The sequence below is a fragment of the Fukomys damarensis genome, unplaced genomic scaffold (assembly GCF_012274545.1).
Source record: "Fukomys damarensis isolate Sample0158 unplaced genomic scaffold, DMR_v1.0_HiC HiC_scaffold_18, whole genome shotgun sequence".
NCBI lineage: Eukaryota > Metazoa > Chordata > Mammalia > Rodentia > Bathyergidae > Fukomys > Fukomys damarensis.
The window spans coordinates 13,425,739-13,442,221 of NW_022900930.1; the positions used below are offsets into that span (position 1 = coordinate 13,425,739).

At 42.2% G+C, this 16,483-nt stretch overlaps 1 protein-coding gene across 2 annotated transcripts in view; it reads right to left on the reverse strand.

The window, feature by feature from the left end:
• Dlc1 (DLC1 Rho GTPase activating protein) overlaps positions 1-16,483 on the reverse strand; it is a 171,853-nt gene that overhangs the window by 26,518 nt on the left and 128,852 nt on the right. The window contains exons 1-2 of one of the 2 annotated variants that reach the window (XM_010621774.2): positions 16,126-16,477; positions 1,865-1,936 (exon numbers count right to left, since the gene is read on the reverse strand). In XM_010621774.2, coding sequence (XP_010620076.1) covers positions 1,865-1,936; positions 16,126-16,162 — 109 coding nt within the window. In that variant the 5' untranslated portion in view covers positions 16,163-16,477. Of the gene's footprint in view, positions 1-1,864; positions 1,937-16,125; positions 16,478-16,483 lie in introns of those variants that run through there. The other variant, XM_010621764.1, reaches the window with a different exon arrangement.

Consider the following 16,483-nt stretch of genomic DNA (forward strand, 5'->3'; position numbering starts at 1 on the left):
AGGAAGATCAGATACTGTAAATTAGAGATCATTATACACCCAATGTTGCTTGAAAATTATCCATAAAATGGAACTCACTAATTCATAGATGTTAATTATTTTTAAATGATTTCATGAACAGTATCATAGAACCCCGTTAAAATGAACAGCATGTCCATCTCGACGTGCAGAGCACACAGGCTTACTGCCCGGGTACCCAAAGGATCAGACCAGGAGCCAGAAATGAATGCTTTTCACCCTCCAGCCTAAGCATCCCAGTGACCCTCACAGCACGGAGGAGATAATAGAGAAAAAATTTACTCCAGATGCTAATTTAAGAAAAGGCTCATTTTTCCCTAACCCCCGCCAAAAAAATTAAGTGACAAAAAGTACCACTAAGAGAAAGACATTCTAGAAAGGGAAAATTATCTGCCACTCATGACCAAAAGAGGGCTTCTACAAATTATTTAGAAAAGCATAATCAACTTAAGAGAACAACAGGACTGAGATATTTTACAGAAGAGCAAAACATATATGACCAAATGACATGAAGACCTTCTTATCATTAATGATTAGAGATCTGGAAGCTAAAATCTGTATGTCATTTTGTGTCTACCAGATTAACAAAAATTAAAGTCTGACGGTATCGATATATTATTGGTAGGAGTGAAAATCAGTAGAAAGGTTTGCATTGTGAAATGGAACACACATATTTTTTATCACTCAGTAGCTCTATCCTTCAGTTACACACAAGATGTCATTATACATATACTGTAAGAGACAGGTACAAAAATGTTCCAAACTGCAGGGTTTTTTTTTTGTTTTGTTTTTGTTTTTTCTAGTGCCAGGGATTGTACCCCAGGGCTTCTGCACTGAGTTACACCCCAGCCCTTTAAATTTATTTATTTATTTATTCATTCATTTATTTTTTCCAATTTTGAGACAAGGTCTTCCTAAGTTGCCAAGGCTGGGCTTGAACTTGCACAGTTTATAAAAGCAAAACGGAAACACCCACCAGTGAGAACATGGACATCATTAGGATTTACATCTATGACGCCTCCCCCAAAGCCTCATGCACTCACAGGTGGGTTTGGGGAGGTGACTGGATCACGAGTATGCGACACTCTCACTGCATCAGTCCACGGCTGGGTTTACAGCTGCGTGTGAGGTTGGGAGGTGAATCCTGGATGAAGGAGATGGGTCCCTGGGTGCGTGGCCTGGAAGGGCACATACTCGTCTTCCTCCTCGACTTCTGAAGCTGGACTGCCATGACATGAACTATTTCTCTCCTGCCAGCCCCTCTGCCTCAGAACCAAATATAGGTTGAAACCGCTATAAACTGGGAAACAAAGTCAGCCTCTCCTTTCTGTTGTGGGTGTCGAGTATTTTGTCTCAGAAACAAGAGAAGTAAGGAGGGAAGACTGGGATACACAACATTCCACAGGATGGAGTATTATACAGCAGTTAAAGCAAATGAACGATGGGGGACACTCATTTCAGAAAAATACTAATACAACAGGAAACGAAAAACTTGAATCCTGCAAGATGACACGTAAGGATGAAGACAACTTTATCAACGTGTACTTTTTCCAGAGCATATAGCAAAATGATATAAATGATGACAGAGGTTTCAGAATGCTGGTAATTCCTGGCAGCAGGACAGAACACTGCACAAATGGATGTGTTATTATCGAGGTCATAGCCATTGTTTTGAGAGGTGGGGATCTCAGGTGTTTATCACATTACGTTTTTAAGTGAAATAGTTAACTATTAAACAAGCATTATATAACATGTCGAGATAAATCATGGATCGATAATAATCAGGAACCTTGAATCAAAGATGATGATTATGTTAATTTAAAGAAAAATAGTTTTTCTGGCTTACCTTCATAAAGCTGTGCATATTGGGGAAAACCCGTGGCCCGCAACCAATCACAAGCTTCCTTGGCTTCTATTTCTAGAACAGAACAGAAGAAAGACAAAATTGTTAGCCTTGTGTACCTCAGCATGCTTTTCTTTTTCTTCATAAATTGATCTTACTGTATTATATAAGCAAGGCAGTCATTATGTAAAAAAAAAATACGGGTAGGCAAACATAAAATAGCCTATTTAATACAGTTTAAATCCTTATTCATATTTTCAGACATTTTTCAAGAGAGTTTGATTATGTATCTTCCCTTTAAAGAAAATACAGAAACTAAGTCTGAAAAGTCAGTCTGCTGGCTTCTCATGTGCTCAGGTTACAACTGATTATTAAAATAGTGGTACCATGAGGGAGCTGAAGAGAGATTCTACAACTAACTTTTTAACTCTGATTAGCCTAACTGGATTTATTTTTTCACTTCGACAAAAGTCTACCCGGTACATCTGACACCGAAGGGTAGAACTTTCCTGGGCCCTAAAACAGACTTTGTGGCACCAATGCGCTGGCCATTTTAATTTTCTTTTATTGGTTTATTTATTCTTTCTTTTCTGCAGTACTGGGGCTTGAACCCAGGGCCCAAGGGACTTTTGCACTGAGCTACATCTCCAGCCATTTTAAAATTTTGAGATAGGGTCTCAATAAGTTCTTAAGACACTTGAGCTAGGCTCAAACTTTCGATCCTCTTGCTTCAGCCTCAGTTTTAAACGCCTCAGACGTCGGGATGTGCCTCTCATTGCAGGATGTTAATCCAGTAAGAGAAAGTCCCAGGTGTTCACAGAACACAGGGGAAATGAAGTCACCAAACCCTACACACTTGGCAGGCTGAAAGACCTAATAAAGATCCTGCTTCTCTGCGGTTGAACATCTTGTAGATAGTATTGATAAACAGAAAGGCCAGGAGTAACTGACGTACTGTTAGAACTCACTCAAGCACATATTTACAATCTTGTTAAAACTGACTCACAGAGGAGGTCCTGGACACATTAATTAGTTTCTCTATTTGCACAAAGAATATTCCTTTCAACTCCCCTTCCTACCTTCCTCAGGCCGTGAGAGTACTTAGTTATGTAAGGCTATTCACTTCTTCACAAGCATCTCAACATTGTTTAATTCAGCCCAGATTAAAATCTTTATTAAGCATCTCTTCAGAGCCAGATGTGAGGCCGATTGTCAATATTAGGAAAAGTATAGAGAACCAACTTTTGTCTAGTAACTTTATGGTTTCAAACCAACAGTTTTCACCTAGAATTTTAGGAGTTCATTAGCTTTTCAAGAAAGGTAATTAAGAAACTCAGGTTCATTAAAGTAGGTAGGAATGTCCTTACTGGAGTACACCAACGAGAAAACCCCTGATTTTCCAAGGTAGTCAATACAATAACCAGGCTAAAAAAAAAAAATACGACTCTGGAGTAGAATTCAAAGGCACAGCCAAGTTTATTTTCCTAAGTCTTTTCAGTAAAGAGATGAAACAGTATTCTACACATAAGACTGGGGACAGCACTGGGGTGAAAGATGGAGGGCATAACTGTGTGTAGGTACAATGCTTGTGCTGAACAAAAGAACAGGCAGAATGGCCCCTGTGAATTACTGGAGACTAACACTTTTTCCATATTTGTGCAACCATACCTGATAGCTGTAAGGAAGCCAGGAAGTTTTAAAGAGAATCACGATAGAAATACTTTCTAGAAAAATTATACTTCTGGCAAAAACATAAAAGTTCAAAATTTTACTTTAAAGAAGGAAGAAATTACTTTTTCTGCCATCTCCATGTCCTTTCCCTACTCTCAAAGACATACAGGAAGAAATAATGCTGCTTTAAGTATTATTTTAAATAATTCACTTGTTTTTGAGTTCTTAGAAATCACTGAACAGATTAAGACACTGAACAACAGATTGATAAAAAAATGAATATGCTCGCTTTCTTAATATTTTACTTAGTAGGCTGTAAGCCATAATTCCATCCCTTTTTGACTATATACAGGTCAGCACACATACAACCCTTCATTAAGATACCAATTCACAAGCTGATTTTGTCACCTATTTTAAGCAAATTCTTGATTTTCTTATTAAAAGTTTCATATTAGAAGGGATGAAAGACGCAAGATAGTGTTCTAAAAAATTCACATTTATTTATATAGTAAATAATATAATACAATATAATATAATAATAATAAATAATAAAGCACATGTATTACTTAGATTTCAGGAACACACAAATGATATGATCTCCTGTCACTCTTAGTTTCTACCACTAAGAGAAAGAAAACCTCTCCCAGCCAAAAGATGATCTAATCCAAATGACACAGTTGCTCCTCATGCCACCTGGCTGGAAAGAAACCTGAATGGGCACAGCTTTGCTTCTTCAGCAGATAATTTCATTAAAAGCTCATACAATGGCTAAAAGGTAGCATTTTCAAAACCGTAGAAACCAGGTAATTTGATCCTTCTTTGTCCTTATCCTGATTCTCAGATGAGAATCTCTTACACATAAAACAACACCGATAAGCACTGAAAATATTGACTCACTGAAAACTCAGCCTGCTTAACAAATGAGAACTTAGTGGAAATCAGAATTAGAAAACTGTAAAAAGTTGACACAGATTTTTTAAATTTGTAGATTTCACTCTTGTCGATATACTATTTTTACTATGAAATGAACCCGGATCTACATCCCGGGCAGATAGGTAACATCTGTCCTGTTTCACTCCCTGATTTAGGTCTATTCACTCCTCTCTTCTCACCGAAACTCCTGATCCCATCTCTCCCTCACACACTGCCTAGAGAGTCAGGTCTAATCACCTTTATCTCCACGGTTTCCCACAATACCCTTGTGGCTTCTCACCTAATTTCTCAGTTCCCTGTACTCTATCTTCCTAGTCAAAGTAGTGTGGTGTTCAACTTCACACCTACCCTGTGACTTCCTGGGCCTGAAATGTCCTCCCACCTTTCAAGGTCAAATTTCACTCATCCCAAGGTCCAACTCAAATACTCCATCTCTATAGAGTCTTCCCAGGTGCCTGGACAATTCTATCAGTGGTACCTTATATGGAGCATGTAATGTGTGCAAGATCCTGTCTAAGCACTGAGTACGTATTCTTTCATTTACTGCTCAGAGCAATCCTAAAATGTGGAGTGCTAATACCATCCATAAGATAAAAAGACGCTAAGAAACAAGCAGAAGAATGACTCTCTCTCCGTAAAAACAAGCTTCCTTGATATTCACATTTTAGGGGATAAAAACCTAGAGAAATGTAAATTTCTTCATGCAACATAGGTTCTTCCTTTAAAAAATACATAGCAATGAACAGACTTTAAAATATTAAAGAAAACTATATACTCATTGCTTCAGTCACCTTTAGATCTCCCCCAGGCTCATTTTGGAGATTTCTAACAGGCTCTGATCAGGGTATAATTTTTCCTTGTGTATGTGTGGTTAGTGGTATAAAATTTGAGAGTGATTAAAAAAAATTCCCCACTGGGCAAAATCGCCATTGTAGGCTCTGATCAGGGTATAATTTTTCCTTGTGTATGTGTGGTTAGTGGTATAAAATTTGAGAGTAATTAAAAAAAAATTCCCCACTGGGCAAAATCGCCATTATAAACTACAAGCACAATGGAAATACAATGAAACTTTTATAGGTGGGTTTTCTCTGAGCAAGCAACAGAGAAATGTACTAAGGAGGAAACAGGGAATTTTTATTGGAAACAGCTTTAGTCTTTGGTCCTTTCACAAGGTAGTTCTTCGTGTAGATAAGGGAGACCCTTTTGTGTACGTCTGGGAATCATCAGGTGGCATCTACAGGTTTCCTTGCACAATGGGATGCCCCAATCTTCCCCTTACCCCTCAAAAGCAACTCAGCAGCTGTTCCCCAAGCTTATCATCACGTTGCTGAGCTCTACAATGCGAGCCAGCCGAGAGCAGGGATGGGTCTGAGCAGAATGGGATCAAGCTTTCCATGTTCCCTCTGATCTACCTTCACAGCAGGAGCTCTCAGCTTTCTTCCCTTCTTCCCAACATGACACCGAAATCAAGGCTCGTGCAATTTGCTCCTTAAATGAAACTGTAAGGAATTAGAGGTTTCTTACAAAAATGCAAGCATTTACCCCATTCCTTGGGTTTCCTGAAATATGACAGACTTGTGAGCAAAGGTTCAGGGACAAATGGATGCTTTCACCACTACAGGGAGTCCCTTTGGCTCTGTGTGGGCAGGCAGTGCTTCCTGATCCAAACCTACATTCATTCCTGCCCGGGGTGACTCAGACTCCAAATGTTACGAAAGATTCGACTCACTAATCCCCCTGACTATGTCAAGGTGGCACGTTTTGCGAGGCGGTCATTCAGCTGGACCCAACAAGATGACTTGAATAACACTGCATCATTACCTGGTGGGCAGCTCACCTAGAGAAGCAACCATGGCCTTGAACACCTGTAGAAAGGCAAGGAGATCTCACTATCAACCCCAGAGGAGGAGGCATTACCCTGGGAGGCTTTCTAAAAAATGCCAACAACCACCCTCTGTCAGATATTCTGATTTACTCAGTGGAAGGAGAGTCTGGCCATCATTTTATTAATGCCCTAAATAAATTGAAGCACAGCCAGGATTGAGGAGGGCCAGACAACATTTCCCAGTATTCCTTTGTCCTTGTTCTCTTTCTCTGGATTATCCTAATAGCCTCTTAATTGAACCCTCCGATAAGCCTTGTTCCCTACCCCCAACAAGTCTGTCCTGGTCCATGGGGTTCTCTGAAACACTGCACTGGTTTTTGCGAAACCAGTTTTTATTTCATTATATCACTCCTCCGCTTGGAATTCTTCAGTGACTTTCCACCGACTTTCAGATACAATGCTAACTTTCCAGCAAAGTCCCAGAGCCTTCATAACTCAGTCTCCGTCTGTCCCTGCCACTCCGTGGGGGGGGCAGGTTGCCAAATGGGGGCACTCAGAGTTCCCAGGACGGCCGGGACTCTCAGACATCAAGGCCTGTATTCTCTCATCTGCCTCCAACAAATTTCCCCTTCTCCTTCCCCCACCGACTTCCTGTTTCTTAATTCCTTCTGAAAGACTCCTTTTTGCACACTGGAATGAATATACACAGGTTGGTTTGAAGATGCAAAAGAAAAACAGTTCATTAATATTTTCCTTTCTTCAAATACAGACTGAGAACTATATAACTTGAATCCTTTCGCTTTGAAATTATACAAAACAAAGTTAAACATATATATAACTGCCAGAGACCGGCTATCAGGAGTTATCTACATAAAATGAATTCCTGGGAGGGCTAAGTCAGATAGCAGAAGGCATATTTAATATTTATTGAACACTAACATTATCTAATCACAACAAAGATTTCAACAGCAAGTAGAGCATTCCCACTCTTAGGTGATTAAAAAATTCCAAACATCTCCTGCACATATTTTGAAGGCTAAAAATCACAGTGTAAGAAAGTTTCTGGGTGACTGGTCAGCCACTCATTCAGAGTTTTAAGCCGTGTGGCTGACCAGGGGCAAACCAAAGCCACCGTGAGGTATATTCTAGTCTAGGCACACACGGTGAGGCCAATCCCCTCACGTCCCGCTTCACTCAATATTTATTTATTGAACTAAGTATGCTGCCAACTGCACTCAGGAACAATCAAAGACCCACGTTCCTGCCCTGAAACAGGAAGCTATGTGTAGGGAATTTCACTTGAGTACAGGGTGCCTGATGACCCTCTTCCCTCTACTCAGGAATAAAATTGTTTCCAAAGGGTTCTTGTAAGGTACCTGTGTTGGTTAGGTCCAATGGACTCCGTCCGTACAGGCATAACAACGAGACCCGTTTTGGTAGTGAAAGCCAACGTCCTAACATAGGCCCACCCACCCTGCAGTCCTAACTACACCCACTCCTGCCATCTCCCTTTGACTCACTGATCCGGTCATACCAGCCTTTTTCCACCCTCCACTTCCCTTTCCTCCTTTATTTTTCTTTGTCCACAACACTTATTTACTGTTTACTCTGTCATTCTTTTTTTATTTAAGTTCCACAAGGCAAACATCTTGTCTATTTTATTCGCTGATATATCCTAAGCACCTACAATAGTTTAAGGCAGAACTGCTGCTCAAAAAAATTTATGTTACATAAGGAAATTAACTACTGATGTTATTTTCGCTCTAGTCAAATGGTCTTAATTTTTCTGTTAGGATCCACAATAATAAATTCATTTAACTTGTAACCTGGTTCACATGTCCATGTAACACATATCCATGCCTGTATATGTGTGTGCTTAAATATACGTACACCTTAATGTATAAAGCACTCATGTATATGTACATTCATAAAGTGTGATCCCAACATACAGTGAATGTTTAAATAATAATTCTAAAAAGTATTACAGTAAAGGGCACACTGCTGTTGAGCCCCCTCAAAATACTCTTCCTCACATCAAACACACTTACTCCCTGGTTGTTGCTACTTTTTGAAGTAGTTCAGGAAGTCCTCTTTCCTGAATCTTCGTAGCTGCCGCGTGGTAGTGAAATTGATTCAAAATGTTTATGGCAGTTTCTGTCAAATAAAAATATGATAGTGTGTCCTTATTCACCTCACTCATTGGATGTGCTATCACGCCACTCGGGCTCCTTCTCTAAGTGAAAATGACTACTAAAAAGTTAGACATTTTGATTCAACTCAGGAGGTCAAGGCAGCCACAGCACCGTGACTAAAGACACTGATGAAAAAACACTTCCACGACTGTTTCAGAAAATGGGAAAAATTACGGGATGTGTTTGAAGCGAGGACAAATGTTCTGAGGGGGATTAATGGCAATGTCTTTTTATATTTTTATTTTCAGAGGTAAATTTTTAAAAATATTTAAACACTACATTTTTAAATCATGCCTCATATATAAACAGAAAAAGTTTCAACCAATACTTAAAACAAATGATGCAGTCTTATATGTTTCTATTCCAAGTCATTAAATGCTTTGTTAGCTGCCAAAGTGACCATTTGGAAATAGGCTATTCTCACACACAGCTTCTCCTTAAAAGAAAAAGAGGCAACCAAGAAGTTCGGTGTAAGCGAAAAGGAAAATGAAGTCTGACACAGGAAAGGTGAGCATGAATTCCGAGGAGGGAGAGCTGTCCCCTTCCTGGTGTCACATGGGGACCAGGTGGGCAGATCACGCACAGACTGGATGGAAGGACGGGTGATTGTCTCAAAGATGACAGTGGCTTGTGGCACAGGAGGCTCTGGGCCAAGGAGGCCTAATAAGTGGAGTGGAGGTCTGGGAAGGCAGAGGAGTTTGTGGACGAATGGTAGTGGTATGGATTTACCCTAACACAGCAAAGGGCGGAGAGGGACTGAGTGGAAACCAGTTACACCACCTGGGGGTATTACACCTCCTGAGCCTGGCCAGGTACTGAGTTGCTACCATTTTTCCTCAGATATAAAACAACTTTGCATGTATGTGTCACAAACTCCTGATAATCTATCTCATCGACTGTAACAGGTCAAAAGAACAGATTGCAGAAAGCTAGAGTTGGAGTCATAGGCTCAGGGCTCCAGAGTCACACAGCTCCCGTGCCCAGGCTGGACCACTGTTGGCTGACTCAGTCGTGCCCTCACTTTACAATCTGCACTGGCTCACAGTCCTGGCAAGAAAGGGAACACGGAGCTTTCTTCTTTAAGTCATCAATCACTTCTCTCCTGCTTGATATCTGGAGACAGATACACTGCTTTCTAGTAAAGAACATTCCTGGAAATAACGTAAAGAGGGTGAGGGGACACATTTTTCCCCCTGTGATGCGATGACAACTTAATAAAGGCTTTTGCTTTGAAAGGAGGGAGCCTCCAGAGATACACTCGACAAGCCTACACCTGGAATTAAGTCCTCGAAGTAACACTTTCACAATGGGGAAATTAAATCGATTGAAATTCTCTTCGAGGGTCATTCAGAGCAAGCTTTTGCAAAGTACTGGCCTTAACACACAAACCAGGACACGGCAAGGTGTTCACATCAAAATGTGTGCTCCTTCTCATTTAATCTGTATTCACTGGAGCCCTGGGGGATACGGCTCTGTGCAGATACTACCGGGAGCACAAAGTTTCTCTCAACTAATCAAAAACTGGTACCTACTACTATCAGGCATAAACAGGTCAAAAGAAACAGAAATAAGCTACTAAGGAAATAGATGCTGCATCTTAACATGTTTCTATTTCATTTCACACACATTTATCTACATCCACGTGCATATATTTTTAGTATTCTACATTAAATATTTATTTTTAAACTGTACTAAGAAATTGGTTTGGAATAGTTCTTACAATGTAAGTTCTTTAAACATGACAAGTTTATACAGATGAAGAAGACTTTCAAGAAAGATAATTATCTAAGTATGTAACATATTTCTAACTGTTCTTACTTTTCTGGGCCTCATTTTTTAAAAAAATGAAGCAGATACCTTAAGGTTATATAAACCACATCATTTAAAACTTACTATATTCAGGGCAAAATACTTGGAGTGACCCTGTCTCCATAGAAAAAGGGCTGAACACCTGTCAGTTACTTTTTATGTATGTTCACAAAGCTTATCCTGCTCAGACCAGCTCTCCCCTACTTGGCTTTAGCCTGAAGTTCTGCAATGCTATAGTAAATGTCACATGGCACTTATCAAAGACCAATGAAATAAAAAAACATGGCTGATATTATTTAAAAGTATAAGCCACTCCAGCGTTCCCTCCACCTAATCTCAAGAGATTCTGTTCAATTTGACATCTTAGTTTTTTGTTTTAGCGTTGCTGTGGATTGAACTCAAGGCCTCACACATGCTGGGCAAATGTTCTCCCTACATCCCTAAGCCCTAATGTGCTCAAGTTTGGGCTAGAAAAAATGAGTTCCTGTCTTCTAGATAAATTAAGGAATTATTTTCTTTAAAGCTGATTGGAACATTCAGTCTTCTAGCTACATACAAACTCTAATGGTCAAAATTTAATTCAGCTCCATCTAATTTAATTTCCTGCAGACAGATCAAGCCTCATTGTTTCTGTCCCATCTTGTTTACACATCAGCACAGGAAGGGATGTGAGGCTGTGTTCTGCTCACATTCGACCTGGAACCAGTCCCTGGCTCCACTGAAGTGCAGCTGCCCCTCCACAAAGAGGCACTGCTTTCCAGGCTGCTTTTGCAAAGTTCTGGCATTTGGTATGAAATGACTTTTACAAATGTACAATCGTTATACAAAATCCCTTTTCCATGCTATATAGTTTGAAAAAGGGAGTTGTGCATGCATCTTTTTCCAGATCCAGGAAGTAAAGATGATTTTAGGACTTTAACATCTTCTATTGGTCACTTGAGTGTGACAAAGGCACACTGTGGCCGCAGAGCAGCCCAGTGCATGGGTCACAGGCCATTTTACCTCCCAAGTCTCTTCCTTTCTGGCTAAGGGCTGCGAGCCTGGGAAATGCTACAACTTCAGGGTGTGGAAAACTTTTGTCCCTTAGACATCCTTTAGTCTCCTGCAGAACAAGGAAGGCGCCTTTCTGACAAGGTTCAGGAAGCGACCTCCACAGGACACTCAGAGGTGGGGCAGGGGAGAGAACAAAATGTGGATGGGAGGTGTCAAAGGCATCTGAAGACTTAGCCTCACTGGCCTCAGCCTTCAATTAGGCTTTTGATTTTTCTCTGGGTCTCAGGGCCGGGGAGGGAGCAGGCATGGAAAGGCTGCCACACAGAGGGACACATAAAAGGAAAAGAGCTCACTGTCCACTAAGAAACTAAGTCTAGGAGCAGAGGAAAAGCCAAGGGTACACGACTGAGAGAAACCGATTTCTGCTGTACTGGCTTGACTTCAGCCAGGCTTAATAGTTGACTTGGAACTATTTTTTAGTAGGCAGGAATTTTTCAAAATGCCATTCAAATATTTTCAGTGACATCTGGCAGAAACGTTTCCATTAGAATTATAATTTTGAACTACTTTCACAGAAGAAAGCATTGTTGTACAATCAATAGAGGCTAGGCTTTCAGAAAATGGGATATCGACTCCTCCCCAAATGAGAAAGACCAGCAGCTTCTATCTCCATTCACTAGGCCCTAGAGAGCAAATTCTAATTTGTCCTTCCAGAACCTAATGTCATAGCTCCCTGTCTATGAGCACAAGACCTCCCCCCAAAACTGCAAAATAATTGCAAGGTTCTGTGCGGGCTGTTCTCGGAAAGTATGACTGTTTCTTGTGAAGATCCATAAAAATATATAGGGTAAATATGCTGGGATACCTTCCTGTCTGCAGGAAAAATATATCAGGTGAAAAGAAGGTTACAACAGAGCAGACCTAATTAAAATCCCTCCCCTAAGACTCACTAACCCTTATCATTGATCAGAATAATCCCTAATAATAACACAAGGTCCCACCAAGGAAAAACTGCTGACAGACAGCACGGCCCTCCTCAGCGGGGTCCTCACCCCTTTTGTCTTAATTGAATCTCAGACTACACCAGTCCCTCTTTTCGAGTTTCAATTACTTGTAGTACTACCTGGGATATGAAAATACCCAGAGAACCGTTGCAGAAATACAGAGTTCATAAATCTAAGATAACTTTTATTACAGTATACTGTTACATTTGTCCTATCTTATTATTAATGCTGTTAATTTCTTACTGGGTCTAATTTATAAAATTAAACTTTATATGATAAAGTATGTATGCACTGAAAACACAGCATGTATGTTTTGGTCCAACCCATGTTGTTGGGCTTCCACTGAGGGTTTTGTGCTTTTCAGGACAGAAGAGTCACTAACACTTTATAGTTTCATTGTAACTTGACCTTGACCACCACAGGAAGCACAGGGCCTTTTTGTTTTTGTTTTGCTTTAGTCTTGAATGCTATATAGATTATTCTTCTATCTTGTTGTTCCCAAATTCCAAACTAAAAGTGGTAGGAGCAGATCCTGGTAAACACAAGCAGTCTGAAAGATCCAGAGGTAAAACTACGTTTAGAAATTAAAGCAATTCTCTCTCTCTCCCATCGGATTCCAATTCAAGTCATCCTGATCAATGGACTGTGTGAGCATTAAAACGAAAATCATCTTTCTCCCCAGTTCTACTTTGTAATCTCCAGAAGAGCTGGCAGGATGAGCCTGGCTGCCACTCAGACCGTGGCGCCAAGTCTTGCGATGATGTTCTAAAGCACTGAGAATTCAGTCTACTGATTTGGTAATATCCAGGGAGGAAGGGGAAACATCTGAAGTTATTTTTACTTTTGCAGGTCTTCTAGCTGTACAGGGTGAATAGTAGGGTGGATCAAGTATTGTCTGAAGCCCTTCAGGATCTTTCTTTCTTTTTTAGCATGGCCTCATTTCCGTCTTCCTGTTGCTAGGAAGGAGAGCTAAGCATGAGAAACTTGTGTTTACAATAGTGGACCATCCTGTCTAGAACAAGGCTCTCTTCAACAAAATCTAATTCACTTCACTCACTGGACTTTGGGTGTCCTCATTTTTATGGACCAAATAACCTTTCCCTGAATATTTTCAAATTGCATATTTATGTGCCTAAGTCATAAAAATACCGCTCTCAATTAAACATTGCATCATGGCTTAAAATCTCCACGGGGACACCCAGGGAAACTCAAGTACTTATTTTTGTATTTGCAACTACCTCTTGGAATCCTACCAAACTTCAGAATGGAAGGCATCTTACCCAGGCCTCCCCATAACCCCTTTAAGCCCTATAATGTTTCTACAATAAGAGTTTAAGTACTACATACATTTTTAAATGCACTTCATATTCATAGCTTTTTTAACCAGAACACATCTTTCTATCAATCTGGTACATTTTCCAAAAGTGCCCAAACATCTCTAAATGTAAACATGCTCTTTGAAACTTTTGTCTTTGTTCTTCGGACTATAAACAAACAAACAAACAAAGGCTATTGTTTGAAGGGCAAACAGCCCCTCACATTTGTTCCAGAACTATAGGAAAATTCCTTGATTTGACTGGTCTAGTATATTAAAATTTGAAATGTGGCCTTCAATTAGTGACAGTTCATTGCTTAGCCATTTAAGTTTTTCACATTGAAGGTCTGCGTGCAGATTATGAGATCTACAATTGGAAAGTTAAGACAAGAGTCACCAAAGCTCCTTTCCTCATCCGCTCCAGGGATTTAAATTGAAGTCTACCTACTCCACTTCTGTGGAGGAGAAAAACAAGCTGGCAATCGCCCTACAACCTCGAGCTTCCAGTCTATTTAGAGAGAGATGCCATTCAGTTGGAATTAAAATAAAATCAGTTTTTATCCAAAGCAAACTTTGAATAACAGCTGGGAGAGTCAGCCTGCTGTGCTTCATTTAAAACTCGGAACGGTAGTGCTAATGAAAAAAGCATGGACTCAGGCCTGGGCTGTGCTGTGAATCTCTCATGCTGCAATAAAGTGAGTACGCGCAATTGCCAACCTTTTTCAGAAAATGTCTTGAAATGACTTCTGATCACACATCTGCTAACCATTGGACACTTCTTCCTCCGGACTTCAGACCTTCCATGAGAGGGGCTGCTCACGCGGCACCCTCTGACCATCTGCCGCAGTCTGCAGGCCAAGATGGCACTGGGTGGGTCCATTAATTCCACACGTATGGTCTGCAAATTATCTCTGCTGAGGACCAGCCTGCAGTCCAGATGGGTGCTGAGTTAGTCAGCTTCTTGGAACCGCTGATAGATTTACATTCAGGGAGCTGCCCTCTGCTGAGCTATTATTTTCCCTCATCCCTTCAGCAAACAGAATTTGGGGGGGGTGTAATTTGAGACTCTTCAGATCTGTTTTTTTTTTTTTCTATTCAAGTGCGTCACATATGCTCCACCAGTCTTTAGGTAATGGATAGCTGTGTCTACACTGCATTCCTCTGAATCACCATTAACCTCTCGAAATAACCTCTGACTGCAGAAAATGAACCCATTTGATGACCGTATTGAGGTAAAAAGACTGGGGACGAAAACAAAAATGACATTGGATAAAATTCTTCCGCTCCACCTTGGAAATTAACGACTAGCAGGGCCTCCTTCTACAGTTATCAGCATAAATATGGACTTTGCTGAACATCAGCACCAGACACCTTGCCAGGCCCTTTACTTGTATTAGCTCAGCAATCCTCGAAACGCTCGGCCAACAGTTATTACCCCCGTGTTGCAGGACACAGTGGAGTTCTGTCACTCCTTGGGTTTGTCTCGTTAGCAGGCTGCAGACCCAGGAATCCGACCCCGCCAGCCTCACCCCCTCGCACCAGTGGCTGTGCTCTTGAACCACGTGCAAACACAGACACATGCGGCGGGGTGGGGGTTGGCTCTGGCCTGCGTGCAACTCCTCCGCAAGGATCAAAGGCTCGAGCCCTGACGCTGGAGGTGGGATCAGGGACACAGAGTGGGCAGGGTTCCAAGAGGCCGTTGCCTCTTTACAAAAAAAAAAGTCAGGTCTGGCGGCGAGCTTCCTTCCTTTCTCCGGCCCCCGGACTAGCTCCGTGGGCTCCTTGTCGGCAGCCAAGGGCGAACATCCCGTGGGGTATTTCAGGAACCGGGTCCAGGGCCTAGCGCTTGGCGGAGGGGCGCAGCCTCCCCAGCAGGAACCCCACATGTGCGCCCGCGGCTGGCTAACGCGCGTCCACATTCTCCACGCACCGGGCAGCCAGAGAGCCCAGACTTTCCTGGCTCAGTCTCAGTTAATGCTCAACCTTCACAATATTTCAGCAGAGGTTTGAAATTAAAACCATCTTTTGGTGACTACCCTCTCAAGCAGTGTTTTTAAAAACACTTGCAAGTGCCACTAACATCTACAACATTCCTGAAATAGGCGCTGACTTTGGACTTGTAGGGTGAAGGACCACAAGTAACGGCCCCAGGACGGTCCCCCAAGGAACGATAAGTAAAAAGGGCACCCTCTGCGCCCCTTGAACCAGAGGGAAGCGCCTGGGACTTAGAATGACTATCAGAGCCACTAGTCCTGCACTCCCGCCTACCCCGGCGCGCCCCGAGCCCGAATCCCTTCCAGGCTCATCGGGGCACCAGCCTGCGGTCCCCAGGCAGTGCGCGGTTGAGAGACACCACCCGAAGTCCTCACACGCAGGCCGTTCCCAAGAAACTCGGGCGATTCTTCAGCAAGCATTTCCAAAGCAAAGAACGACGGTCGCCGACTTGGCAAAGGCCGGGTGACATTTCCCCCTCCGTGGCTGACGCCCCCGCTGCCCGACAGCAAGGCGCAAGGCTAGCTTACGTGTTAGGATCATGATGTCTAGCTTCTCTCGGCACATCCAGGGGGGACAGCGGCCGGCGCGCAGGAGGGAAGTCGAGGCAGCAGGAGGCAGCTCAGCTCCTGAACCTGGACCCACGGCCGTGCTCAGGACGTGCGCCCTCGCTGTTCTCAGCGCATCCTTGCTCGCCTCTCCCTCCCCTCGCCAAGGCCCCACAAAAAACGCGGATTTCTCTACAGATCAAGAAGAGAAAGTTCTCAGGGAGCCGGACAAGGAGCCCTGGGGCGGCTGCTTTTGCTGCGGGGAAGCCCGGCCATGGCCCCGAGGATGGAAATCTGGAAGGAAGAAAGCACCCTTCCAACCGCAGCTGGAGCACACAGC